This window comes from Amphiura filiformis, chromosome 1, assembly GCF_039555335.1.
Source record: "Amphiura filiformis chromosome 1, Afil_fr2py, whole genome shotgun sequence".
In the NCBI taxonomy this organism is placed as follows: Eukaryota; Metazoa; Echinodermata; class Ophiuroidea; order Amphilepidida; family Amphiuridae; genus Amphiura; species Amphiura filiformis.
Window position 1 is genome coordinate 78,467,081 of NC_092628.1, and position 27,230 is coordinate 78,494,310.

At 41.2% G+C, this 27,230-nt stretch overlaps 2 protein-coding genes across 2 annotated transcripts; one reads left to right on the forward strand and one right to left on the reverse strand.

The window, feature by feature from the left end:
* Window positions 1-210: 210 nt before the first annotated feature.
* Window positions 211-15,339, reverse strand: LOC140153914 (RING finger protein 37-like). Its single transcript, XM_072176666.1, has 4 exons — window positions 15,279-15,339; window positions 4,281-5,742; window positions 3,431-3,553; window positions 211-1,162 (listed from the first exon to the last, which is right to left on the reverse strand). The coding sequence occupies exons 2-4, from the start codon at window positions 5,731-5,733 to the stop codon at window positions 900-902; spliced, it is 1,839 nt and encodes a 612-aa protein (XP_072032767.1). The 5' UTR covers window positions 5,734-5,742; window positions 15,279-15,339; the 3' UTR covers window positions 211-899.
* Window positions 15,340-15,449: 110 nt separating this feature from the next.
* LOC140153930 (cilia- and flagella-associated protein 206-like) lies at window positions 15,450-27,182 on the forward strand. Its single transcript, XM_072176668.1, has 15 exons — window positions 15,450-15,552; window positions 18,004-18,208; window positions 18,652-18,742; window positions 19,237-19,425; window positions 20,005-20,256; window positions 20,960-21,072; window positions 21,544-21,663; window positions 22,267-22,371; window positions 23,529-23,615; window positions 23,787-23,897; window positions 24,282-24,424; window positions 24,967-25,066; window positions 25,457-25,600; window positions 25,983-26,071; window positions 26,826-27,182. Exons 2-15 carry the CDS (start codon window positions 18,017-18,019, stop codon window positions 26,908-26,910), a joined length of 1,821 nt encoding a protein of 606 aa, XP_072032769.1. The 5' UTR covers window positions 15,450-15,552; window positions 18,004-18,016; the 3' UTR covers window positions 26,911-27,182.
* Window positions 27,183-27,230: the final 48 nt, after the last annotated feature.

The following is a 27,230-nucleotide window of genomic DNA, read 5'->3' on the forward strand; positions in this document are numbered from 1 at the left end:
GAGAAAAAGTCCCAATGTTTTATTTCAGAGATGGAGTTTTGGCGCGAATTTGGACAATGTCCGGTTTCGAAAATTGAGTGATTTTTTAAGGTTAAATTTGCACACTTTTTCTTTTTTTTTTTATAGCAAACAAAGTCGACGGTTAGCAATATATTCCGTTGAATAATATTCTATACATGATTAGCTTTAATTTGATACCAAACTTGATAGATGAAATACGTTTTTGAATTGCTGAGCGCCATCCAAAAGTGCGTCTTTCCCTGTGTATTTCAATCTTGCATTTAATGGTGGTGCGCTCTCTCAGACACCCACATCTGCCTTGACATCATCAGCCCAAAGATCTGCAAACAACTGTATCAGTGGATTTATAAAGAAAGCTGGGGCTTTGATAATTAAGGAGGTGGCAGCAATGTAGCATAGACATAATGTGGTGCTGCAATTTGAATTTGCCGGGCTTCAAATACTGCCTCCTTTTGGGTGCACCATACATCAAAAAGACTATTTAGCAATATTAAGTACAGCTGGTATTGCACTAGTTCTGCAATATTTTGGAAACTTTAGAAGTTGTGAGCATGGTTGACTGTGTATCACTTGCATTTCCTATAATGCTATAGCTTGCTTAAAGGAGCATGACCCGATCGACAGCTTCATGCTCCATTTTTCTTCATAAAAACTGAGATTTTGGTATCAGAAGAAAGCTCATATTAGTCTCACTGCCCCAGTAAAATTTAATGACCAAGATACATTTTGTTAAGATGGTGTGAAAAAAATGTAGTGAATTGTGGAAAAAAATGTAGAAAAATATTGGACCATGCCCCTTTAAATTATCTCTTATAAACTTCAGCCAGCATGTTTACTTTTTACGACTTTCATATCTATTCAAAGTCAATTTTCCTTACTCACAAATGTACACGAACAACATCTTCTTTCCTATAGCTACGACTACAACTTGCACAAAATCTAGTGTCCTGCTGATTGAGGGCAGCAGACTTATCTGTTGGTGTCACAAGGCAATCTCTACAGATGAGATGTGAGCATGGAAGACGATACAGAGATACAGCTGGCCGAGTCTCAACATTGAGGGCAGTAGACTTCATCTCCACATGACAGGCAGCACAGGACGGTGGTGGAGTACTTGAGGTTGAGGATGTGTGATTTAAACCTGTTGATTGAAAATTAAATAAAAGACCAAAGAAACTTTGGTTTAATGTTTTCTGATAAATTATTTCATATAGCATTACCACAATGTGGTAAATTGAGACATGATAAAACAAACAAAACACATAATATTTCAAATAAACGAACATTTGAGAGTGGAGGCTTAGAGAGTTAATATTTCATTTGTTGTGTCTTTTTTCTACTTGGTAATGGTATTTTGTTGTTGTGGTTGTTGTAATCTTGACTAGTCTTTTTAACAATGAACTAAATCTTTCTTCATTTTTGCACTTAATTGTTTATATCCAGTGCATATCTTATTTGCAGTGCAAAACTCTTAATGAAATATGGAGAAAAGCTTCAGCAAACTGTGGTCCAAGGATATTATGTAATTAAGGCCCCTTATGTTACTTAAATGCTCAAAACCTTGTGTTTATGCTTCCCTGAGGCGGTGAAGTTAATGTCTTGTCCAAAACCACTATTAAACTGGACCACTCTACCAATTTGGTTGGACTATGTGCAACAGTGTGCTTCATTTAACAGTGTAATACACAGTCATACATACTGAGTGTCAAGCAAGTTTTGTTAACAACTTACAAGGTACTGCCTAGTACTGTTTCTGCATATGAAATCAAAGTGTATACTCACAGAGATGATGAGAATCTATTCTCATCTTCTCTGATACTCACCACTGGCATTACTAGCTACTGACAGAGCGTTTTTTACATGACTTCACTTCTGTCACTGATCGGCAGAGGGATTACCACTATCTAATCGATGTCACTATCAGTTAGCATCCTGGACAACCGATTCTTTTGTTTGGCAAGGCTCACTCAGTCATTTAATGAGGCAATACAAACGATCGAATTTGGTGTTGAAATGAGCTAAATTTTTAGTTACACCTTTTCGATGTAAAATTAATTTTCTCGGCCAAATGAAAAGCAATCATTTTCATTTTTTCAGTAAATGTCAGGAAAAATTGTAGTGCTTGACACTGTATTTTTTTTTCAAATTCTAGTGTTAAACTTAGGCGTGAAATTTAGTCATTTAGTGTAAGATATTCGATTTTGATAGGCTTAAACTCTGCCCGCGAGCCTTTTTTTGATCAACCTTTTAGCTTTTAAAAGTAAGATAGTTCGCTAATGAAGGATTTTTCCCAACTTTCTAACGCACATCACCGTGAGCGATATATCATAGTTTTGTCAGAATTTGCGTTTTCATTTCACCATTTTTACTGCCGGCTGACCATTTTTCAAAATCAACGAGTGAAATCTAAGGCTAATACTAGCATTGTGGATCGATATCCCTGGGTTTAATAGGAATACCGGCATGGCTACAGTGTTGCTAGAACTTCAATATAGCAAAAGAAATTCCCAGGCCTATAGCGCTCCTACTGATCATGTTTAACCAGAACACTCAATTGGGGATTTGGGCTACCAAATCGCTGGTCGGGCAATTTGCTTTCAATGGAAAATTGACCTGGATAAACAACAAAGGAAATATCGACTATTTCTGCTGGTTGCTCTTGAGATAAAAGTACTGAGTTAGACATTTTCGGAATAAAAAAAAAAAAAGGGTAAAATAAAAACGGAAATTCTAACAAAACTATAATATATAGACCCACACGATGTGCTTTACAGAGGTGGGAAATATCTTTCTTTAGCAAACTATATTAGTTTGAGACAAAAAAAAATGAATTCCGTAAAAAGCTCATGGGCTTAACTGAAGGCCTATAAAAATCAAAAATATCACACTAAAAGACACAATTTGATGCTTAATTTTAACACCAGGATTTTAAAAAAATTGTATATCCAATCATCAAGTTTTTAACTGACATTACTGAAGAAAAAAAATATTGCTTTATATTTGACCGAGAAAATTAATTTCATAGCAAAAGGTGTATCTCTGAATTGTGCTGATTTTAACATGTATCGATCGACTTTCAGCGCGACTAAGCATTTCTAAAGAATCGGTTGTCCAGGTTGCTAACTGCTATCATGTCCCAGCGTCAAGTCGCAAGCCATTTCTAAAGGTAACTTCTATGCTCTGATGCTTGCAGCAATTGCACCCTTTTTTGATCACTAGCAATTTTTGAATTACACGCCCAGCTGTGCCTGCTAGAATGATATGCTCTTAAGAAGCAGAGGAGTAATCTGATTTGTAACTTACCATGCAGCTAGGTGATGATAATGCCTTGGTGTACTAAAATCAATCTGATTTGGGACTTACCTTTACTACCTATTGACAAAGAATGGCAAACCCATTTTTAACTTACCATTTGTAGCTAATGATGGAGACTGGCTTGGTGTACTGCTGTAAGATGGTAGACTTCCCAAGGCTTGATATAAAGCACTATCCAAACTGTCTGTTACAGAATCCTCATGGGATTTGGTTATGCCTAAAATAAGGACAAGTGAGAACAAAGTGCAAGAAATCCTTCAATCTGCCACAAAATGCTAGCTTATATTTGATTGTTACTTTCAATTTAAAATCTAATGTTACCACAGCATTATCTTTGCCCATCATTCAAACCACATTGCATGTATCATTCTACCTGAGTGCAGTGTTTTCGATTTTTCCTACATGCATAAATAGCAATATTGTGGACTTGATTTTAGTTAATTAAATTTCATTGAAATAAAATAAAAGAGACACTCGCAAGTGCAATAAATTTTCACCACCAGCCAAATGAGGTATTTTTACCATTTTACAATTTTTCATTGCATTGAGAATGACAATTCTGTTTTCAATAATATTATTACACAGCAAACACAAACATGCTTTTAAAACCTTATAAATGTGTTATAAACACATCTTGGTTTTGGTCAAAACGTTGTAATAACGGGATTATATGAAGGTCATGAAAACATGCCTAAAATGTTTTACATGAAAAAACACTGTGCACCACATTTTTAAAATGTTTTCAAAATGTTATTGCCAAATAGTTACAAAATATTTTGGCAAAACTTGGTAACACATCATGATAAAATATTTTGCATCAAGTTTTCAAAAATGTTTCCTGAATGTTATTAAAACATTTGATACCCACATCCCAACATTTAAATGTTTTCTGTAAAATATTTTGTGTTTGCTGCACCAGGTACCTCATTAGTGGAATCATTTACCTGTTTTTGAAGTCTTGTCAGATGATGACATCATTCTCTGAAGACTCCCAGCATCGGATAGTTTGGTTTTCTTTGTCAATGAAACTGCACCACCAGCATCACTCATTCTCTTCTGCCTGTTTGGAAGACTTGTTTTCACCAGTTCACTTGATCTTGATGTGGAATGAGTTGTATTCATAGTCCTCTTTGATTTAGATGATGTACTAGCACTGACCATAGGTAAATTATGCCTTGACTTCAACTTGACACCTGTCTCTTTGATTGGAGTTGGAGTTCTCATTTGAGTTGTGTTTGGCATCACTAATGTTGATGCAGATGGTCCTGATGGAGTACTTCCATCAGATGCTCTACCGACATCCCTAGCAACCAATTTATGCTTATCACTACAGGTCAACAAGTACTGGTCTATCCGTGTTTTTAACTTGACATTTGGAATTGGTTGCGATTTACTTGTGAATGAAACACCTGTAAAGGGGTCGTTTGGAGGGCGCCCCCATATAGCCTCAGTTTTATTATGTTTATCAAGTGTTGACCTGTCTACAGTGTGTCCGGATGGTAAGAGAACTGGGAGCATCATCATTTGATAAGTGATTGGGTCTAAGAAATCTTCTGGACATTCATTTACATCCTTATCAGCAATATGATTTGATGATGCCAACAATTTTTCAGAGTTTTGATTACTCTTAATCGAATTACTAGAACTTCCTCCGTTGTCTGTTCTAGACACATCTTTCTTCACAAATAAGCTCTGTATAATTTCAAGAGCCCATAGTTGCGAATGTCTTGGAATCCTCATCGATGGTTCTCCCCAAACTTCCAATCTTCGTAAGACTAATATGGACCCTCCATAAGTATGGGTTATTCTAATAGTCAAATGATTCAGATTGTGCACAGCTCCTGGGGAAGCAAGACGTAAAAACCTCTCAACATCTCCTGAACCCTTCACATCCTGCTGTTGCGGAGATAACCGAGAAATATCTGGAAAACTTGATCTGTACGAGGTATTGATAAATCGCACTACACAGGGATTTTGTCCAATAGAAGCCCATGGTACAAAGGCATTTGCAATTCTTGTAAAAATCTGCGCTGGTTTCTTCTTCGCATCATCACTACATTGCTGCTTGGCTGGTATTGTAGCCGAGTAGACTTCAAATCCGCTTGATTTTTGACTCCCAACCATTGGGTCAAGTACAATTTTTTCAATGCATATATTGATTGGAAACTCAATTGTGATATCTACCGGAGGTTTGATAAAACTTTCTGCCATAAATCCCTTCCAACCTCCTCTGAAAGGATTGTAGGTGAGAAGGTTGTTGACACCGTAGCCATCAGAGCAGACTGTTGAGGTAGAGATTTTGGGTTGAAGCTCAGGACGGCAGAAATTCACCGACATAATAATAACTTCATTCACCTCCTTGCTCTTGTTGTGACCTATTTCTGGCAATTCAAACATCCATGTCTACTGAAATTGAGAAAACAAGGAATAACAATTAAATACGGTATAGCATATAGGCTTATATCATACATTAAATTTGAATTTTGGATCCAAGCACAAGAAATTTGCGCCTGCATACTTCTTGCACTTGTTGTATAATGACTTTTGGCAATTCAGAATCCATGTCTACTGAAATTGAGAAAACAAGTAAATAAGAATTAAATTAAATATATTTTATCATATATATATCAAATTTGAATTTTGGATCCATCCATGCAAGTAATTTGTGCCTACTTCTGAACTTTTAGATGAAAAAAAGGCACTTGAGCTGTCAATTTTTTTTTTTTCCTAAGGGTAAGTGCAAGCAATTCTACAGGTAACATGGCAAGTTGGTTTGTGTTTAGACCTCTAAAGTTTAAACTAATCACTGTGATGCTGATATCATATAAATTTAAATTTAGGATCAAAACTCTAGAAATTTATTCCACTTCCGAACTTTTAGAAGACAAAGGAGGAACTTGTGTTGTCAAAAAAAAAAAAGGGTATGAGCAAGCTGTTTTGTGTTTAGATTCAAAGTGATACTGATATAGTGGAGACACCAGCCCGGTAAAAAATGTTGCCATGTTACATGTAACTAAATTTAAAATCATGTCTGTAGATTTACAGAGTGATTTAATAGGAAAATAGTCAAAGATAATTAAAAACCAATCGATCAGTGAACTCTGAATAAAACTGGAGATCTCCAGATTTAATACAAACTTAAATTTTACTGTAATTTTAAAAGCATCTCAGGCTTAGTCTAGTTTCATGTGGTGTTTTAGTACACCACTGGGCATTAAAATCATGCAAAAAGTAGAAATTCAAGAAAAATTGAGAGCGTCACTGTGGAGCAAATTAGTCCCAAACAAAAATGTTTGGTAGACTCATAACCGGTGCGATCTTACCTTTCCGATGTTGATTAAGATACTTCTTGCATCGATCCCGAGATGCGGAAAAACCAATAGTCATTTTGTCCCACATAAATGAATAAATAACAAAAACCCCGATCCCCGGTGGACTCACCCAAAAGGTGACGTCACACCATATGATCGCCCTTATCCGACTTGGGATCCCCTACCGGACCAAACTTGTAGGGGGTGGCGGGTCGGGATAATCAACATCGGAAAGGTAAGATCGCACCGGTTATGAGTCTACCAAACATTTTTGTTTGGGACTATTTTGGGGGTCCATCGCGATGTTGATTAAGATACTTCTTGCATCAACATCTGAAAGATCGATCTAGCAAGTAACCGACGGATGGAGGTACAAGATTGGTCAGCATCTGATCAGGGATCGGGGCGGTAATAACGATGGTTTCGCGAGGTCAGAAATATTTTCCCCAGCGGTCGGAAAACAAAAAGACCACGCGATCACAGACATAAACCTCCTTACTTAATAAGTTTGGTGGTTAAGAATAGCGACACTGGTTCTTACCATGCTGAGTATTCTGTATAGTCTGAAAACCTGGTACCCGTACACCACCGTATTATGATCGCCCGAACAATGTCCCGGTAAACCTCCCGCCCGTCTCTGATTACTAACGTAACGGAAGTATCGTAGAGAAGAAGCGAAGGTGGCTTCGGGACACCGCCTACTAGATCTCCTCAAGGGACAACCGAGCGGTATACCCAAGATGATGAGATAGCTCGTGTCGAGTGGGTGCGTGGGACGCTTGAAACCTTCGCGATCCCGGACCCCACCAACACCTGGACCAGCCATTGCGACAGCGGCTGGACCGAAAACTCTGTAAGGGTGATGAATGCGGTCGTGAGTCCCTCGCAAGGCTTGTGTTCGGAAGAAATAGTGCTGCAGCGCCTTATCGGACACCCCAGCCTATCTTTGGCTTCAGCCAACCTTGCCCAACCCTGGGGATTGGAGAGGGGCGAATGTCGGTATGCACCGCGCCCGTTCAGTAGTCACGAGAACAGAGCGCCCGAAACAGTGTCGCTCCAGTGTTTGTGAACACGGAAGCTAACCTCGAGACCGTGTGCAACTCAGCACCGCCGTCCCGAAGCCAACGCCAAACCGGAAAGCCATCTTGAGAGTTACGTGGTTTAAGCGTCGCTTTTGGCGGAAGGTCAAAAGGTGACCCTTAAAGTAATCTAAGACTGTGTTGGGTTCCGTTAGGAGGATCACTTTGCTTTTTGGTAGACACTCGTTGAACATACCGTCGAGGCGTAGACTAATAAGGTAACCATCGGTTATGATAGTCGACCCGTCTCGAAACCTCGGTGAATGGAGAGGACAGCTGACTTATAGCTGGCCCCAGTGGCCCGCTGAAGTCTTGCTTGGAACTTTTTTGTCAGAAACTCCGGAACTAGCAGCACAGAGGCTCTAGCGGGAGAGCTATTTGTCTCATTGCACCAAGCGTAGTATGGAGCCAGACTCTGGCTATACGTACGGAGGGTAGACTTCCGTCTAGCCCGGCGATGAGAGAAAAACAGCTTCTGATGAAAAGTATCCCTCGCTGCTGCGTTCCTGGTAAGGGCCATGCAGCTAACTGCAGGTGCTCTAGTGATAGACTGGGTACCTCCGCTCCGGGCATCCGGAGTAGATCTGGTACCTCGGGGAGTGCCAGCGGCCTTGCCGCTAGCAGAATGACAATGCAGTCTTCCCACCCGATCTTGGTCACCACCCTCATGAGTAGTGAGATCGGAGGGACTGCATAAGCTGTCATCCTCCCCAGTCTATGGACAGAGCGTCCACGGTGAATGCTTGGGGTCCGCGACCCTTGAGCAGTACACCGCAGTGGATGATTGCGATGAGATGCGAACAGATCTTTCGAGGGTGGTACATCCCTTGAAGATCGTCTGAGCGACCTGCGAACAAGGGACCATTCTGCTGGTCCCGACACCCTTCCTCGTGACAGATTGTGCGCGAGGATGCTGGTGACGCCCAGCGATGTGTATCGCTCTCATCGTAATCTGCCTGAACTTGCACCACCCTATCAGGTGTCGTGCATGCAGGCTCAATCGTGGTGGCCCGGAGTCCCCTTGTCTGTTGGGGTAGGCTACCACGGTTGTGTTATCCGTCAGGACAACGGTATGTGATTCCACGATCACCTCCTCGTGAGCGAGGGAGGTTGATGTGAAACTCTGTCTCTATGGCCCCCATAGGCCGAGGCGGAGTCTCCGTGGATGTGGACCCCCAGTCCCGTTTTGACGCTATGGTCGTCCACTACGTGACATACCGGGGTGCAGGAAACCTGACACCCTGGGTCAAATTGGGCTGATGGGTCCACCACCAGAGTTCCTCTCGCGCGATCTCCGACAACGGAACCGCGAGGGATATTGGGTGACGACTGGGCCTGCAAGCAGGCTAGAAGGTGTAGTTGGGTAAGCCTAACGTAGAAACGGCAGTACAGTACGAGGTCTACCATACTGGCCATTAGGCCTACCACCTTCATCCATGCCACAGCGGGTTTTGCCCGAGACTCGGCCAAGAGTCAGGCACACCGCACCATGCTCGTCACCCGCTCGGGTGAGAGCACCGCGAACCCCTCCGCGAGGGTGAGCTGGGCCCCTACAAATAGTGGGGTCTGCGTCGGGACCACGCTGGACTTTTTTGAGCTGATCAAAAATCCAGGGTCCCGCACCCTCACGGACTATCAACCCCATGAGACCCGTAGTCTTCAGTGGAGTGCGTCCGTATATGAGCCAAACGTCCAGGTAGCAACTGATGTTGACCCCCTGTGCTTCAGGTGCGCTGCCACCGCTCTGACCAAGAGTGTTAAACACCATGGGAGAGATGGACAGGCGGATGGCGGTATCAAAACTGGTAATTTTGATCCTGTACCTAGAAGCGCCAGATGCCTCCGATCTTGAGAGGCGATTGGCATATGCAGATAGGCGTCCGAGAGATCTAGCGATGCTGTTCCCATGCCCCTGATGGGGCAGGCTAGCACCGGGCGAGAGTCCCCATTCTGAACCTCTTGGGCCTGAAGAACGTGTTCAACAGCCTGCGGTTCCGGATGGGGCTCCCGTCGCCGGTCTTCCTTGGAGCCAATGGCTCCAAGATCACCCGTAGAACGGGGGGTAGACCGGGACAATCGCCCGCTTCGTGAGAAGCTGTGTGATCCCTGTCAGTAGTGCCCGACGCTGGGGGCCGTCTGGCGGCACTACAGTGGACCTCTGAAATGTGCAGACGAATGTGGGGAGACTGGGTTGCCAGTCTGTAACCCCACTCACCACTGACCATACCCAGGCACTCAAAGAGATGGTTTCCCACCTCTGGGTGAAAGCCATAAGCGGTCGCCCACTGGGAGATCCCCTGTGGAAAAACCGCTGAGCCCCCAGGAATGCTCTGCCTAGCTTCCCTTGGAAGAGCGCTTGCTCTTCGGGGCTTGCCAGCTGTTCCTGTGCTACCCTTGCGCCCCAGAAATGGGTGCTACAGAGGTAGTGGGCTCGGGTACTGTTGGTGGTGCACGGCCTGCTGAAGTCGGAGCTCCTACCCATGGTAAGGGCAGTTTCCGACTTCTTCAGAGTGCTCCTGTTGGTAGCTTCTTTGCACGGTCCTCCACCGTAGCGCAGAAGCATCCAAAGAGAAAAAGGACCCTGCCTTTCCATCGCGTTGAGCGATTGGAGTGGCAGGCCCCTCCCCCGGCGCTGAGTGGACCCCCTATGGGCTAGGCCCATGGAGCTCTCGTTGAGGCTAGCTGTTAGCACCGCTAATAGGCTCACCTCGCGGAAGAGCTCAGATGTTGTCTGAGCGTGATACGCTTGACGACATCTGGGTCCCTCTCGGATCCCCTCAGGTAGGTCCCGTGGTCCTCCCGCGTTACACGCAGAGGAAGCGTGCAAGCCCGCGGCGTCATAGCTCTACTGAGCTCGACAGCCCGTCGATATCTACCCGTGAGGTTTGCCGGGAATGAGAGTGCAGGCGTCCCCTGTGAGGAAGCAGCAGCTGAGCATCCTACTGAAAGGATCCCTGGTCCTCCTCCATGGACTCCCCTTAGGGGTGTCCGGAGGAAGATCAGTGCTGTTGCTCCCCTCGCGGGGCAGCGGGGAAGGAGATTGTAGTGATGTCACTACCGGACTCAGCTTCCGACTCCTTTCCCTCGCCCACAGTATCCGTATCATGCTCCGATGATGACGGTAACTGAGGACGGGCATCTGAAAGCGGGTAAGAAGGCATAACCACTGTGTGGCTCGCCGACTACCTGCCAGCAGAAGAGGGAGTACTCCCGCAAGACCCTGAGGTATCCGCCATGGCACCACTGGGTCCGCATGCTCTCGCAGCCGTCGTCCTAGCGCTCGAAGCACGGGGCCTACCCTGATCAAGATCTGGGTTAGCCCCATGCCGGCTGGCCTGGTCAACAGCTGATGTTGGTACTGCGTGGCCATCGCTAGGCGACACTTGCCACGGTGCTGGGCCGTGGAAGAAACACCCTGCGGCGGGTACCACGGGCATACCCAGCCGGCAGCTGACCCTGAAAGGATCCGCCACCAGGGTAACCCCATGGTACTGCAGTACCAGCACCGCCTCCCCTTGTTGCCACAGAGACTGTGGCGACTAAAGCGGTGCTGCGGTACCGGTCGCGGTATCAGCGTGGGTACCCTTGAGGGTTCCCAACTGTGGACCGCTGTACCCTCGCCACACTGCGTTCCCTGTTTGGGGGATCAAGCTGTGTGCTGGCGTGGTACCGGCGCGGTACTAGCATGGGTACCCGTGAGGGTTCCCGGCTGTGTACCGCTGTATGCGTGGTTCCAGCGTAGGTGCCCGTGAGGGCTCCCGGCTGTGTCCCACTGTACCCATGCCTCACTGCGTTCCCCGCAAGGGATCAAGCCGTGTGTATGGGTACCCGCTATACCGGCTGTCCCTTGGCTAGAGGGAGCTTGCCTAGTACCACGGGTAGCTGAGCGTGCAGATACCCCGATCAATCACCTCGCCACCTGAATAGGCAGCGTCAATCAATGGAGCTATGCCCTGTTGATTTGACAGTGATCGATCAAGAGAGGGTAATTGACCCATTGACGGTAATGGATCACCCATGCTCCGCTGGCTCTCGAGGACATAAGTGGGTTGTTGATCAGCTAGGCTGTTCATGCTACTTACTGTACCCTCTAGAGCTTCGCCCAAGGTCGCTGTGTGTGGCGGACCACTCACGGCAGCTATGGGCGGGTGCATAGCGGCTACCACTGAAGTCAAGCCGTAGCTCGCCTTTGTAGCTGCCACCGAATGCACCTGGGTCGCTGTCCCGTGAGAGACTGCGAGCCCAACCCCTGAATAATCGCCAGCCAGTCCCTGTGGACAGCCAGCAGCTATTCTAGGGCCCAGGGTATCACTCGGCGGTCCCGCCATGGAACGCTGCCGTGTGACAACCCCAGTTGGTTCTGCTAAGACTACACCCACAGCGTTAGCCGCGGTATCGTCTCTGCTGAACCCATGCATGCTAGGGTTCAACCCAGGCAAGCCCGGGGGACCCTTGCATGCTGCCCGTCGCTGGCTACTACTGTGGCTGTTTGAGCCCGTAGATATGCCTGCAACAGACGGGTGTCCTCCTGCTAAAAACCCGTGAGGATTTTTGGCTAGAGGACTGGTATCCTCCTGCTACAAAACCCGCTAGGGTTTTCGCTGGTGGTTACCGCTCTGCTGCCTGCTACTTTGCTCCGACGTATAGTCAGTGCTTTCGCTGGCTGCTGAGCCTTTGGACGCGCTAGCAGTCCCGAAGGAACCGCCTGCTTGTCCGGGACCGGAGCCCCTTAAGCAGACCTGCCATGACCCATAGGGGCTGTCACAGCAGAATCTACCGTGATCGACTGGTATCCTCCTGCTGCAAAACCCGCTAGGGTTTTCGCTGGTGGTTACCGCTCTGCTGCCTGCTACTTTGCTCCGACGTATAGTCAGTGCTTTCGCTGGCTGCTGAGCCTTTGGACGCGCTTAGCAGTCCCGAAGGAACCGCCTGCTTGTCCGGGGACCGGAGCCCCTTAAGCAGACCTGCCATGACCCATAGGGGCTGTCACAGCAGAATCCACCGTATCGACCTTACCAGTGCCCTTGGTAGATTTCTTCTTCGTCTTATGGCGATGATGGAGTCTATCCCAATCGTCAAGCTGGAACTCGGAGAGTCCTAAGCAAAAGAAAGACATCTAGAAGATCGTGAGCACTCCCTGTGGGTGTGAAACAGAGCGGGTGTGGGTCCCGCTCCGTCACCAGGGAAGGGCAAGCCCGACAGGGCCGAGGCGAAGCGAGGAGAACAAGGGAGGGGGGCACTACCCACCCCCCAACACGCGACTCAAGCCCAGTACGCAAACCTGAGCACGGAGGCTGGTCGCTAACGTTAGTGGTAAAGTAAGGACTGGCTAACTTTATTACTAAAATGTCAGACGGGTCCCTACCAATCCCCACCGTATGAATATCTGATTAACTTTCGTCTTATCGGACGGTAATGAAGACATAACGATAGAGTAATCACCCTAACATAGCAACAATAACCTACCGTACATGAAAAACAATGTGTATGTACAAACATCTATTGTAACTTACAGGCTGCAATGGTTGTTTTACGTGGGAAACAAAATGAATGGCGTCAACGAGCGGCCATTTTGAATTGCTCGTGTGTCCCGTATACAAACGGAGGCACGATATGTAGCTAAGTTTTGGATCGTTTTTTGTCACTTTTTCGCCAGAAAATGCCGTCAAAACTATCCTCAGCCGAACAATACCGGTTTGGTTTTACCTAAGGTGTGAAACTACAACCGTATATCTCGCCTTAATCGAAATTGATACACAGTGCTATGAACAATCGATAGGCACGTCTGTGTCAGTCGGAGACCAAGGAGGATAAAGGCGATCATATGGTGTGGCGTCACCTTTTGGGTGAGTCCACCGGGGATCGGGGGTTTTGTTATTTATTCATTTATGTGGGACAAAATGACTATTGGTTTTCCGCATCTCGGGATCGATGCAAGAAGTATCTTAATCAACATCGAAACGGTAAGATCGACCGGTGTACTGAGTCCACACATTATGGCTTAAATGAGGACCAATGGTTACAACTTTAAACGTTCGTTATTGAGAAGTCTAGCCACAAATTTGCTCACCGAACGTTTCACATTTGAGGCTAGAGTCCATTGCTATAGGAATCTAGTAGAAATGATGAAGCATGATACCGTGTAAAGCAATGGAAGTTTGGAAGTAAACACAGCTGATCAGGATGGACGATTGCATCGAAAATATTGTTAAAATTGCATTTTTAAAGCTCAATTTTAGAATATTCAAAATATCTAACCTTTGCTTTGCTCGAGAAGTCTAGCCATGAATGAGCTTTACATTAGCTCGCATTCGAGGCTAGAGACCATTGCATTTGAAATCTAGTCTGATTTGCTGAGGCATGATATGTCTGTGTAAATGTAATGCAATGGAAGTTCATAAGTAAACACAGCCGATCATGATGGTCGATCGCATCAAAAATGTTGCTAAAACTTCAACAAAATGTTGGACTGTTATTTCATTACTCAAAAGATATGCAGTTGTCTCATCAAAATAACTTTTATCCAAATTTCAATATTAACAGAATAAATAACATCTGTTGCAAAAATGTCAATGTTACCAATGTACTCTAGCATCGAATGCGTATTAAAATATTGTGTACAAATTCGAAGCTAGAGTTCTTGAGTAGGCTTAAACCTTTGCTCTCAAATGTACAGCAGTGAAGGCTCATATATGTTCCGGTAGTTGAATAAACAAAAGTAGTTTTGAAACTTTCTACCGAAACTAATATAATGGAAAATTTTCATTAATATCTTGCAAATATTTTCAGTAACGATTTGAGATCTTCCAAAGATTTACAAAAGTCTTCTTCTAGAAACACCTAAACCATCCAGGTGTAAAGAAGACAATCAGCCAGTCACAACTGCCTGAGCTGAGGATGGTAACAGATTGTCACCGAAAATATTTGCAAGGTTATTTCCGTTGAAAGTTTCAAAACTACTTTTGTCTGAAATATACAGAAAAGCTCATCAAAATAACTATCATCCAAATTTGAACATCAACAGAATATTAGCATGTGATGCGTGCGTTGCAAAAAATTACAACGCTGATCTACCGAAAAATGATAGCTTCGGACATAGGCTACAAAGCATGGGGACTTTGGCTGGTGGTAGGGGACCGTTCACAAACACTTGTTAGGGCGGCCTGATGCAAAAAAATTTCATCGCAAACATTTTTCGGGGCCCCCCTTTTGAGATCTCAAAAATTTCAGGTCCCCCCTTTTTGACATGAAAATTATCGGTCAAAAAATAGAAAAGCATATAAACTCAATTTTCCCAGGAAAATTTGAGGTCATTTTTCCGCCCCCCCTAGAAGTGTCAAAATTTTTAAGGTCGCCCCTTTTTGCATCAGGCCCCCTAACAAAGTGTTGGTGCCAAATTCGGCATACAATACATGTTACAAACAGGAAATCAAGTCGTCACGACTGCAGACTGTTCTACGTGGGTTTCTTTAAACGCATGAGAATAAATTATGACAACGTGTTTTTATTCGACTTACAAAATCATAAATTGACTTTAGAAACACGTACTTACAATTTATTTTGAATTTATTTATCAGTGTACCAAATTCCGGTCACTGTTGTTTTCATTCATGAAGCGCAGTAATGTCAGAGTATGTCAGCCCTGAGTGAGATGGAGTAAAATGTAGTCTTTATCTCAGACTCGATATGGAAGAGTCTCAAAATCACGTTATTGGGAAAACAATGAAAGTCTTCAGAGAAGACTAAGTTGTTGTGTGTTTCTATGCGACGAAAGACTTGCTGGGGGTTTTGCTACTAAAATATGCTCAAAATTTGAGTTGTTTTAGGTAAGTTTGAGATTTGAAACAATATTGTTTGGTGTGTTTTTATGTTTATGAAGAAACAGTGCTGGATTCTTGACTATCACTAAATATTAAATGACGGAAAATTGCGTTGAAATCAGGGCTAAAAATTTAATAATTGTAATTCATGAATTGGTGACGAATTCGGAAGATAGAATACTTGTACCGGTACTTCCTTTCTTCCATATACGCCAGACGTGGTCTAATTCTGCATAAAACCGGGCAGCCTTATTTCTATAGATCTGCTGCGCATTCAAATTGCATTGTATTGCATCGTAATTTCATTTGTGTCTATGCTAATTATGTTTACACAACATGAACTCACGTGTTTTCAATCAAATTCGCCGATAATAGGTGATCAAAAGCGATCGGAATGTTACAAAACTTCAAAAGTACAGATCGCATTCAGCTTACTTCATATGAGATGATCTTTGGAAAAATACGGCACAATTTGTCTTGGTGTTTGCGGAATGCCTTGCAGTAAAATATTAAAACGTTGCGGCAATTCATGATTGCATGATTGACAACTAACAATCGGCGTGTCCTTCGTATCCTCCGCTGTCAATTTCTTATCCACTCACTAATCCTCACAAAAGCTTTGTGTTGATTACGTAATATATGGAGGCAAATTGCAATAAGTACAATGAAATAATGAGTAGGGCGGGCTCCGACGCGGGTTTCTTCTCCATCTTATGTAACAGTATTGTTCTCCAAAAAAACCCGGAAGCTTGTCGTCTGGCGCTCTAGCTGAAATACAGCAAGATAATGTAAGATAGTAAATGTAAACCTGTATTTTAGCTAGAGTATCTCGAGCTAATATACGCGCTTACCTCAAATGGTTGAGTATCAACGCACAGGCTTTACGTGCACAGTTTAATACCTATGCACGATCCTGGAACCTAGGATTGATTTACATACATCGAATGTATGGAGCCGGTATATAAACCATCTAAGGATTGTGAAAAGCCGTAACTCACACATACGATGGGTGTAGGATTGATTGCAGATATCAGAACCGGGAACTAACTTAAAGGAGTATTTCGTGATCCTAGCATCCTCTTTTTATGACATTTTTCGACATAATTTTGTTCTGGTGCACCAGAAGTCAGAACGAAATTCAAATTTCGCAATATCTTTGCTAAACGAATTAATCTGCAAGAAATATTTTGTACATAAACATTATGTAGCCAGAGTATTCCAGTGATATAAAAATCTCAACTTTTTTGAGAAAAGTGGGGGATGAGCCTGTGGATCACGAAATGCCCTTTTAATTGAACTTGAAGGATTCCTGACCATATACGTCGTTTACGTTTACGTCGATACTCATTACTCACAGGATCCTTTCCGGACGTCATACCATAAAAATCATATATTTGGGTCAAGTGAAGGGCGATCCTGACTTTTAGACCACCCTCGCTATATAGGGCTCAAATATAACTATTTCATCAAGGTTTATTATTCTAACAAGTTTAAACTAAAAGTTTCATCTAAGGAGTCAAGCTTTAAACTATTAAGCAACAATATCCAACAAGCTAAAAACAATTTTTTTACCCATTTTTTAACAAGCTAAAACCAATTTTTGAAAAGAAGCTTTAACATCAATTTTTTCATTGTAAAAACCATTAAACCATCTAAACAATCTTTAAAAATACAGTGACCTACCTAATATTACTAATCTATGTTTCCGATGATATCCAAGAAGCTAAAATATTGTGAAAGAGGGCAGGGCTTTGAGTAATGAGGGAATATACGGGGTAAAATACATCACGTTTTTCGAGAAATTCGCCATCTTGAATAAATGCAGAATTGCGTCATGCAGTAAAACTATGTCAAACGCGCTTGAAAATGCATGATACGCTAGCGTAAATTACCGTCAAAATGAGCGTACATCAAGCGCTTGTGCTACGCGAAAACTTCGGAGCTGGCATCTCCGGTTTTGTAACCAGCTCTTTTACATCAAAAATAGCTATAAAAACGTGAATTTTGAAACAAAATAAAGCTTGTTTGATGGAATAAAAGGTATGTTTGTACAGTTGAAAACATGTTTAACCTTGTTGCAAAAGTTTAATATGATAAATTTGCAATTTGTACCTTATATAGCTCGGGTGGTCTAAAAGTCAGGATCGCCAAGTGAAGTATAGACAACATATTTATGTAGGTTTCCTTGACCAGGCTGTCCAATCTATTCTTTTAAATTTCTATGTAAATATGTAGGCCTATTGTGTTTGGGCCCCGGTCTAGGCGAATTTGGCTGACTAGCAAATGTGTTAACTAAGGTTTGCCTCTCATACCTATATAAAGAAAGTTGAAATAAATCAATAAATAATAAAGCATTTTAATGCTTGATCAATTTCAATGCTTAATCCATCAGTATTAGAATATGACTTGGGCAAGACATATTCTAAATCTACTATTTCTCTTCTTTTTTGTTCACAGTGACTCCACCATCATGTCACGAGCTCAAGCTGAGAGCGTAATTAAGAATATCATTCGTGAGATAGCTCAGGAATGTGCTAGCAAAGGACAAGCAGTTTCTGAGACCCTGGTAGCATTCATGGTCAAAGCTGTTGTATTAGATCCAGCGAATGAGTTCAATGTGGACAGGACACTAACAAAAGATGATGTGCAAAAACTTATTAAGGTAAGTAATGTGTGCATGTGGGAAATTTGGCCAATGGATAGGTCAAATTGGTTCCAGTTCCTCAAGGGGGTGCGCACGAACATGCATAGTAGCAAAGCAACCTGCGAGCGTGCTTGGGCGAAAGAAGAACTTTGGGATTTAGTAATGTCAGAGAGGGCATGTCACAGTCCCCTCAACAACACTGAACAAGTGCTAGGCGAAATTCAAATCCAAGTTGACTCAAGGTCAAGGATATTTATATGAGAACCAGTAATTGTGACAAGTTTCACTCTTGCTCCCATATGAGGAAGACCAATGTATTTTATAAAGAGTTTCTGTTCGTGCATTTTATGTGATACTTTCTGTCATACATAATATTCTGTATTAAACCCTAATCCAAACCTCATTTACTAACCATGATTTTGAATCTAAAACATCTGTATTTTGTCTTAATTTCTTTTCAGATTTGTGTGGACAGACTGTTGGATTCAAGGTCATCAGCCTTGGATACAGTCAAGATGCAGGTTTACTTTGACATGAATTATACCACAAGAGGTGAGCAGTTGAGTACAGAATGGTAGTTAATATGTTGAGTAGGCTTTGTACAAATCATCTCACAACTTTTGTCACCATGAGTGGGCATCACAGTTGAACACACACCGATACTAATGTGCATTGACACACACACAGTTTTAGGTGTTTTGTACTGAACAACATGAGAAGAAAAATTAGAAAACGTTCAAATCATAATTTTTCATGTGCTTCCTTGAAAAGTGTTCAGACCTCCGCTATATTCATGATTTATTATCTGAATCGGATAGATAGATCATCATTCATAGTACCACTGTACCACATATAGCCACCTTGACTTGAAGAGTTAGCCAGTGTTTGTTCTCCGAATTTGAAACCAACCAAATCAAAACGATGCACACCATATTATTTGAATTTGTTCAGTTTTCCCATGCACAGATTCCCCACATATATGGTGTGCTTTGTAGGAACCTGTATGATATACCAGCTCATGGTGCTCTTTTTGTTTGTTTTTATAGCTGATTTCTTGGATGAACATCGACGTGTATTAGATCAGCGTCTTCAGCCTGTGATCCGTGAGATTACAGACAGCCGTGCTCGCACAAGGGAGGAGCTAGAGAGTCTGTATAGGAAGATAGTATCTGCGGTACTATTGAGATCTGGTCTCGGATCACCTACTGATATTGCGGTGGTTAGGGAAGCTACTGGTAAATATATATATTATCATAATAGAAATCAAATTTACATTTACTTTGATATAACATTTTGTGTGTCTAGAGTATCCACTTTATGCCGTGTCTAATTAAATCCCACCCATCCTTCCTTGTTGATATATGAAGCAAAACGCTAACAACCATTTTCAATATAATGCTATTCAACAACAATCAATGTTCATGGGGCACGTTGGCACAGGCTCTGCCTTGTAATTGGTGGATTAATGCTGCGAGTTTGAGCCCCAGCGGTGTCATCGTGTTGTGCACTTCGGCAAGGCGCTTTACCTCACTTGTCTCTCTACCCAAGGGTGAAATGGGGAACTGTTATGAATATTGTCCATTAATCGCCTAAAGGTATGAGCATGACTTGGACATTGTATGGCAGCTGACATGTTCTAACGACAGCGGAATAAATGTAAAGCGCTTTGGTACATGTGCACATGTGAAAGGCACTGTATAAATGCCAAAATTTTATTATTTTAACATTTAATGTTCAAGATAGGAGATAAACAACTTGTATCTGTTAGAAGTAGATTTCACATATTTCATAAGAAAACATTCTGTTCCTTTCAGCTGCACTTCAGAGTGTCTTTCCCCAGACTGAGCTAGGTACTTTTATGTCTCTGATCAAGAGAGACAAGGAACGACAACTAGTGGAACTGACCCAGATTGTCACTGGCATCCGTCTGTTTAACAAGGAGTGTGGTAAAGGTGGTGAGGGTATAGATGACTTGCCAGCTATATTAAATGAAGCTGTACCAGCTACCACACAGAATGTTGATGCAGCTATACAGAGAGCTTGTGGGATTGCATTCAGGTATACAGGTAAGCATTTGAACTACAATGAACTATTGCAACCAGTCATCAAATGACATCAAATTACTATGTTAAAGTTAGAACAGAATAAAAACAAACAGTGACTTGCATCATTTGAATTAGTAATTTATTATCAACTGGGACCTCGGAGCATTTCAGTTATACCCAAAGATATTAGATCCAAAGAGTATCAACTGAAAATTACCCTTGTGAAAGGCTATGGTGAACCTGCCATATTGGTTTATCCTTGGAATGATGGTATCTTTTCAAAAATCGGTGATTAGTTGTTTGGTTATCAAAAACTTTCTTCACCCAATGGAATTTGGGGAGCTGCACAGAAAATTGGTGGATGTTACAATCTAGTGCGGATAGGTTTGTGCTGCAACCGGCTGCGGCCTAGTTGATGCGATCTGATTGTGATGACTCACCATGGCAGCAAAATTTAAGTCAATCAATTTGAGTCCTCAAAGATCTGGAAAAAGGCACTATAAATCCAAAATTTATTTATTATTTATTATCTTTAAGCTTGAGCATTACAACGTTTTGCAAATGTAGTGCTTAGCATAGTAGATTGCTTCAACTAGTATATGTCTATACGACTCTCTGTTCCCATTTAAAGAAATCCTGATTCACCTTGATGAAAGGGTTTGGATTCTTTCTGTATAAACATCATAAAATCATGTTGTTGTTTAAAATTGTTCGTAACCTGCAGCTCTAATTGAGAGGATGATGTCAGGAGAAGTAGCAGGAGGACCATCAATGCATGCCCTCAAAGAAGCACTCATTAATGTGAGACAACATGAGGCCTTCCTTAGGATTATATTGGTAAGTCTTTATTTCTAGGAATGATTATTAATCAGTTTTTACAAGACGATTACTAACTGAGCAGTTATACAATATATAAACAAACTGAAAATGTTCCAGGGAATCATTGTAAATTTCAACAAATCCACTTTATTTCGAAAAAGAGGAATGTCATTGAGATAAGACTTAATTACAAGAGAGAAAATGTATTTTCTTACGGAGCTATCAGCTGATTGAACAAAAGTTGTTCAGCGATTGTATAACAATATCGCATTGATCGATTGGTTATTCAGGCGTTTCATTGAAGAATTTACGGGAGGAACTGCTGCGACAAGGCGTCATATCCCATGTGAATGTTGTTTTTGTGTGTATTTATTATGTTTAGGGAAACAGCGGCAGCGGCAGTATGAAAATGTTTTATTCAAGCGTTTAAGCGTAGCGCATTTAGCGAATAATATTGTAATCATTCCAATTTGTTATGTTTCTTGACAGAATGATGTCATCAGCTGTGCCCAGCAGGTGGAGATGTTAGAATCTCAGTTAGCTTCAAGACTGGAACAATTACAGGCTACAGTGCAATCCAAAACAGCCGTCCCTACAGCTCAAGTCTATGTGAGTAACACTATGGTTACCATTAATCATACCAACTATATGCATTGCTGAAGAATTTGAGGAATAAAATAAAATTCTTATCTCCTCCGAAATATTAAAAATGTAAAAAGTTTAAAACTTCTGAACCAAACACAAAAATGATTCCTACCTCAGAATGTTCAGATGGTTCTCAATCTTTCATCAGCGAGACTGAGACAGTTATGTGTATCATCAGGATGTGACCTTTTTTACCTAGACTTTTTCACAGTCTTGTAGACTCCTGAAAGTTTGAATCGGCCCCATCTTTGTTGAGAGATGGCTGGTTAACTTTGATGTGCACTGACTCATTGACATCTCGTTCAAACGACCTGTGGTCTCTGTTTAAGATCTTAACCTGGTCTAAGTTCACATTTCTTGTGTTTTGATCAAAAACTTCCAATCATTCATAAACTAACACAGATGAACTTTCATGAATGCAAATAGGTGTTCCTATGTTATAAGATACAGATTCAAATTTAATATAGTTATTTAAATAAACACTGAATGGTCGATGGAAGTAGGGCACTATTGAAGCGGTTTAATATAGTAAACATTCTTTATTTGTTGTCATTGTGTCTCCTACAGCCTCAATTCATCAACCTTTCTCACATCTGGAGTGGTTTTCAAGATGAGATGGTTCTACTCAGTGTGCTTAGTAACATCTTGGCAAGTTTGGAACCGTTCACAAAGGTAATGTTTGGTCATGTTCAGAAATACAAAACTATCATGTCTCAATAGTTCCTATCAAATACACTTCTCTGTAACAAAACAAAATCAAATTTTTACCACAGAAAATCCAGAAATAGTAAGATTTCAGTGGGATTTTCTTTATCACTGTTTGGATGCTGGTATCACACATATAAATTTGCAATTTATTATCTTTTGAAAGAACAATTTTATTATCGTATACTTGAGCTCCTTCAAGGTTACTCTGTGTTGTGGTCACTGATTGTCAGTGTCTATTCATATCTCTTGTCATCTTCATCAATGTTTCTTCTCTTTCAATTACTAAATCTTTACACATCAAGGAAGGAGATATCACCTATGCTGGTCATTTTTGTGTGAGTAAAGTTATACAGCTTTGATCATCATGTTAGGCAGCTTGTAAGCATTTATGTGCTGTACAGAATTGCAATAAAATATTGGTTTGATTGATCTTGTGCAGTAGGAAATCCAGTATGAATATATGTACTGCGTAATTCCTTGATTTTCATGATATTATTTTTCTGTGTGTAGTCCAGTGTTTATAATGGTTCAGAGTTGTAATCACTAACGATCCCACCCTTTTAATGTTTCAAAATCAATATCCCTGTGTTTGTAAGTAAAGTTATACCGGCAAGGCCAATATTAGAATAGCAATTGTTATACATGTTGTGAAAACTGTTGTGACCCTTTTCAACTAAGATTCTAACATTTTATGATTGAAATAGGTCCCGGCAAGTGAAGAATCACATTTCTTCCTGGGATAGCAAAAACACTGACATATTTAATCTGGAAAAATCAGCCTCATTTTTCATCTTTTTTGTTTTGGTTGTTGTTGGTTTTTCGATTCATGTGAAAGTTGTAGCAGCATGTTTATCCCAATATCAAGCACATTTTGTTTCTCTGTGTGTAATAGTACAACCCAATCATTTTATTTCTGGGTTTTTTTTTGCTAAATAAATATGTGAATTTATCATCCCCCATCAAAACCTTTTCCCCATCATTATTCCTTGCAAAGTTTTCAATGTTTCTTGTTATTAATATCCTTATTTTATCCCTAGCCAGATAAATGCATGAGTTACAGGATACAAGTTTTCATTTACATTTAGTTGATAATTCAACTTGATAAAATTTCTTTTCTTCAGACCCACCTAGAAGTTTTTACTGATGAACTGATTATGCCATTCTTGGAAGGTTTCCATGTGAAGACTGACGAGGAACGTATTAGAGAGGTAATTACACTAAGACTTACCAAAGCATATTGGAAATTCTAACTATTCATTGAATTATAAATGGAAAAAGATTTAAGTTTTGATTGGAGGGATAAAAACAAGTGTTCTCATAATTTAATTTGCCATTTGAAGCATATAATCATGTTATATTTTGTTTGTTGTAAATTGCAGACAACAGGAGAGGAACACAAAGTAAACCCTGATGATTTCAAGAAGCTGCCTGTAGATTGGTTGTTTCCTGAGACTACCAAGAACTTTGAAAGATTGCCTCTGCAATATAGGGTAAGAATTATTAGCCAACACTATCTCTTCCATATTTTGTACATTTTGTTCCTTACTCTTCAACTCTCTCCCCACACAGGTTTGACTGCAGACAACAAGTTTTCAATTTTTTCAAAAATTTCAGAATTGTAAATTTTCATGACCATATTTAGAATCAGCATGAAAAATGCATTAAAATGAGTACAAACAAGCCTAGTATTGGTTCAGTGGTTCTTAAGATTGATCTCAAAACTTGGACCTTTTTATGTTGAAGCCTATGGCTAGCATGCAGAGCATTAAAGCAGAAGCCATTGATTATGAAAAATGTATAGGCAACATATTAGTTATAAAATGATGACATATTGTAATAAATTATTTGGGTCTTTTTCCTTTTGCCTTGTGTAGGGTTACTGTGGCTGGGCATTAGCCAGGTTTGATAGGATACTGCTCCCTGGTAACCCAGAGATAGGCGTATTGAGATATCAAGACAGATATTATGTGTTCTCATCTAAACAGGCAGCTTATGAGTTTGCAAGTGATCCAACAAGGTAAGAAATTCTTACAAAATACCTAAATAAGCTTCTCATTGAATAATTACTCTGAACTTTTCTTTGTAACAAGGAAATACTTAGAACTACAGAATAGCAGTACATAGTATGTTGGTTCCATTCACTGATATACCATGTCTTTGACTTACTACTTTGTACCAAATGGACAGTCGGTACTTTTGAAGGTACAATTTGAAATTAATTGGTACTGTAGGTAGCATGAGTAGGATTTATCCTTTCCTTAAAGAAGTTCTTTTCAGAGGGCTGAGCTTTCGGATCTCTAGCGAGTGCCATCATCAGAGCGAAAGAAGATGGCACTCGCTGTAGTTCTGAAAGCTCAGCCCTCTGAAAAGAACTTCTATACAGAAAGATTAAATCCTACTCACAAATAGTAATTTTGACTGGCAAAAACATTCTTTGCTACTTGCTAAAACTCAAAAATGGATAAAAAATTTATGGACAGAAGATACATATCTTATGATGTGAATTCAGATTGATATGACAATTCACATTTGTTTCTTTGTGTGTTTCTTGATGATCAGTTATATCATAGGTGTGGCAGAAGGTGCTAAGTATTCCCCTGAGTTAATTCAACTATTGGAACTCCATGCTCAGTTTGCTACTATCACACCATATACACAGGTAAGTTGCAATGCAGAAGAACAAAACATGATTTATGAGAATGCCTGCATAAAGTAGCTATTCAGCAATGTTGCTTGTGGTAATGTGTAAAATCAGAAGAGGTCTTGTGCAACAACTTAAATTAAAGGTCCGTAAGCCGATTTTTCTCATTGTTGAGGAGTTTTTGGTATCATATAATAAGGTTGGAGCATCTGCGAAGTATGCATACTTTGACACAAATGCCAGCTCATGTAAACCTGTATCTGATAATGAAATATAGGAATTGTTCCAAATGGTGAATTTAGAAGTAAAATAATAAGTCATTGAATTGTGAAATGATGAACATAATGAAGAGATTGAGGAAATCAAAATAACTTACGATATTTTACTTGATTTTACTCCTCATTGCAGGGCAAAGACCAAGGCAAGATGATTGAAAAGCCTATAACCAAATGTGATATGGGAGTACAAACTGAAGTACATCCAATTGAATCCAACATAGTCAAATCTTATGAATGGAATGAATGGGAATTGAGACGCAAAGCCATCAAGCTGGTAAGTCAGTAATTGTATTGTGTGATATGAGAGAACAAACGGATGCACACCCAATTGACTTCATTGTTGTTAAATCTAATGAAAGGAATGCATAGAGTTCAGGAAAAAAAACCTAAGTTCATGATTCAAAGACTGTAGCAAATTTAACAACATGCAAATAAGGCAGAAAATTTGTGAAAATACTGATATCCACAAAGGTCCCCTTCGTCAGAAATCACAAAAATATCCTTGAAACATATATTCATGCATATACAAAAACAAAAAAAATGGCTGTTAAACATTACCAAGTCTATATTCAATGGTCAAATCAATGATTGAATTGATGAACCAAACCCCTGTAAAGTTCATAACTCCCGGTGTTATACATTTTTATTTTTTTCAGGCTAACCTTAGAGACAAAGTGACACACTCAGCTCAGACTAACCTAAGCAATATGAGGCGAGACAATGTGACACAAGTCTACCTACCAAAGTAAGTATCTTTCTGTATGTAGGGGTGGGTGTATGCTCTTGTAAACACCGCCAATTGGGACACACACAAGAAATTGCTGTGGACACACCGGGAACATTGTTGCCCCACATGTGCTGGACAGTGTTGATAGACAACACATAACATAGAAACAGATTATAAACTATCCACAGTTCATGTATGGGGTCAGTCTCTGCTTAGATACAGCATGGCAAAGTGTGTATTTCTGTCTGTATTTGTCAGCGTTTACATGTATACCCACATCGTATATATAACTGGTCAGACAATGAATGTGTGATCCTCTGCTGCTGATTTTTTTTTTAAACGCAGTAATTTATAGTACGTTACGCACAGGCACAATACATAGATGTTGATCCACAAGCCTCGCTGTTTTCTCGCTGACCACAATGGCCCCAAATCATTACATAAACCATTTAACAACATATCAGGGACTTTGCAACTTAGGAGCGCACACCGTAGATATTCCACAATTGACCTTTGCAACCAAGATCAGGTCCCCCCGAGTTTCAAGAAAATTTGCAGGAAATTCCTTGTCCAAGAGAATTTTCAATTTTTCCAAAAGAGCGTACTTAACCTGCACCATAGTCGAACGCCTTATGGATTACGCTAACTTGACTGCATGATTACACACCGAGCAGCCATGATTTTGAGCTAACACTATTTGCCCTGTCACCCATTATACCTTAGCCACCTTGTGTATTAATACTATGATGTTTATTTTATTCTTTATTTTCAGGGATGTTGGTGCTCAGACCAAGCGTGATGGTACAAGCAACGTGCCTAAACCTCAGACATTCCTGGCTGGTCTCACGTGGTGGTAGGACCAAGACCACAGTCATGACCAAAATGGACTTAACATTGGATGTAGATCAGACATAAGATAGCAATACTGTAATCAAGATGGTAGTACATGTACACTCAAAGAGTGTTTAGCATGCCTTTAGGCATTTGGCTTATCACTTACCCATGCCTACCTATAGACATAGGGTATTGTTTGCAACCATGCTACACAAAGACAACTGCCAACTAGCTAAACTTTCTTTTTGAGGATGCAGATACAAATGTAGAATTTGTGTAATAAAAGTTGTGGAATTGTAAGGACACAACAAGGTGTAAATAATGTATCTAATAATATAGCTGT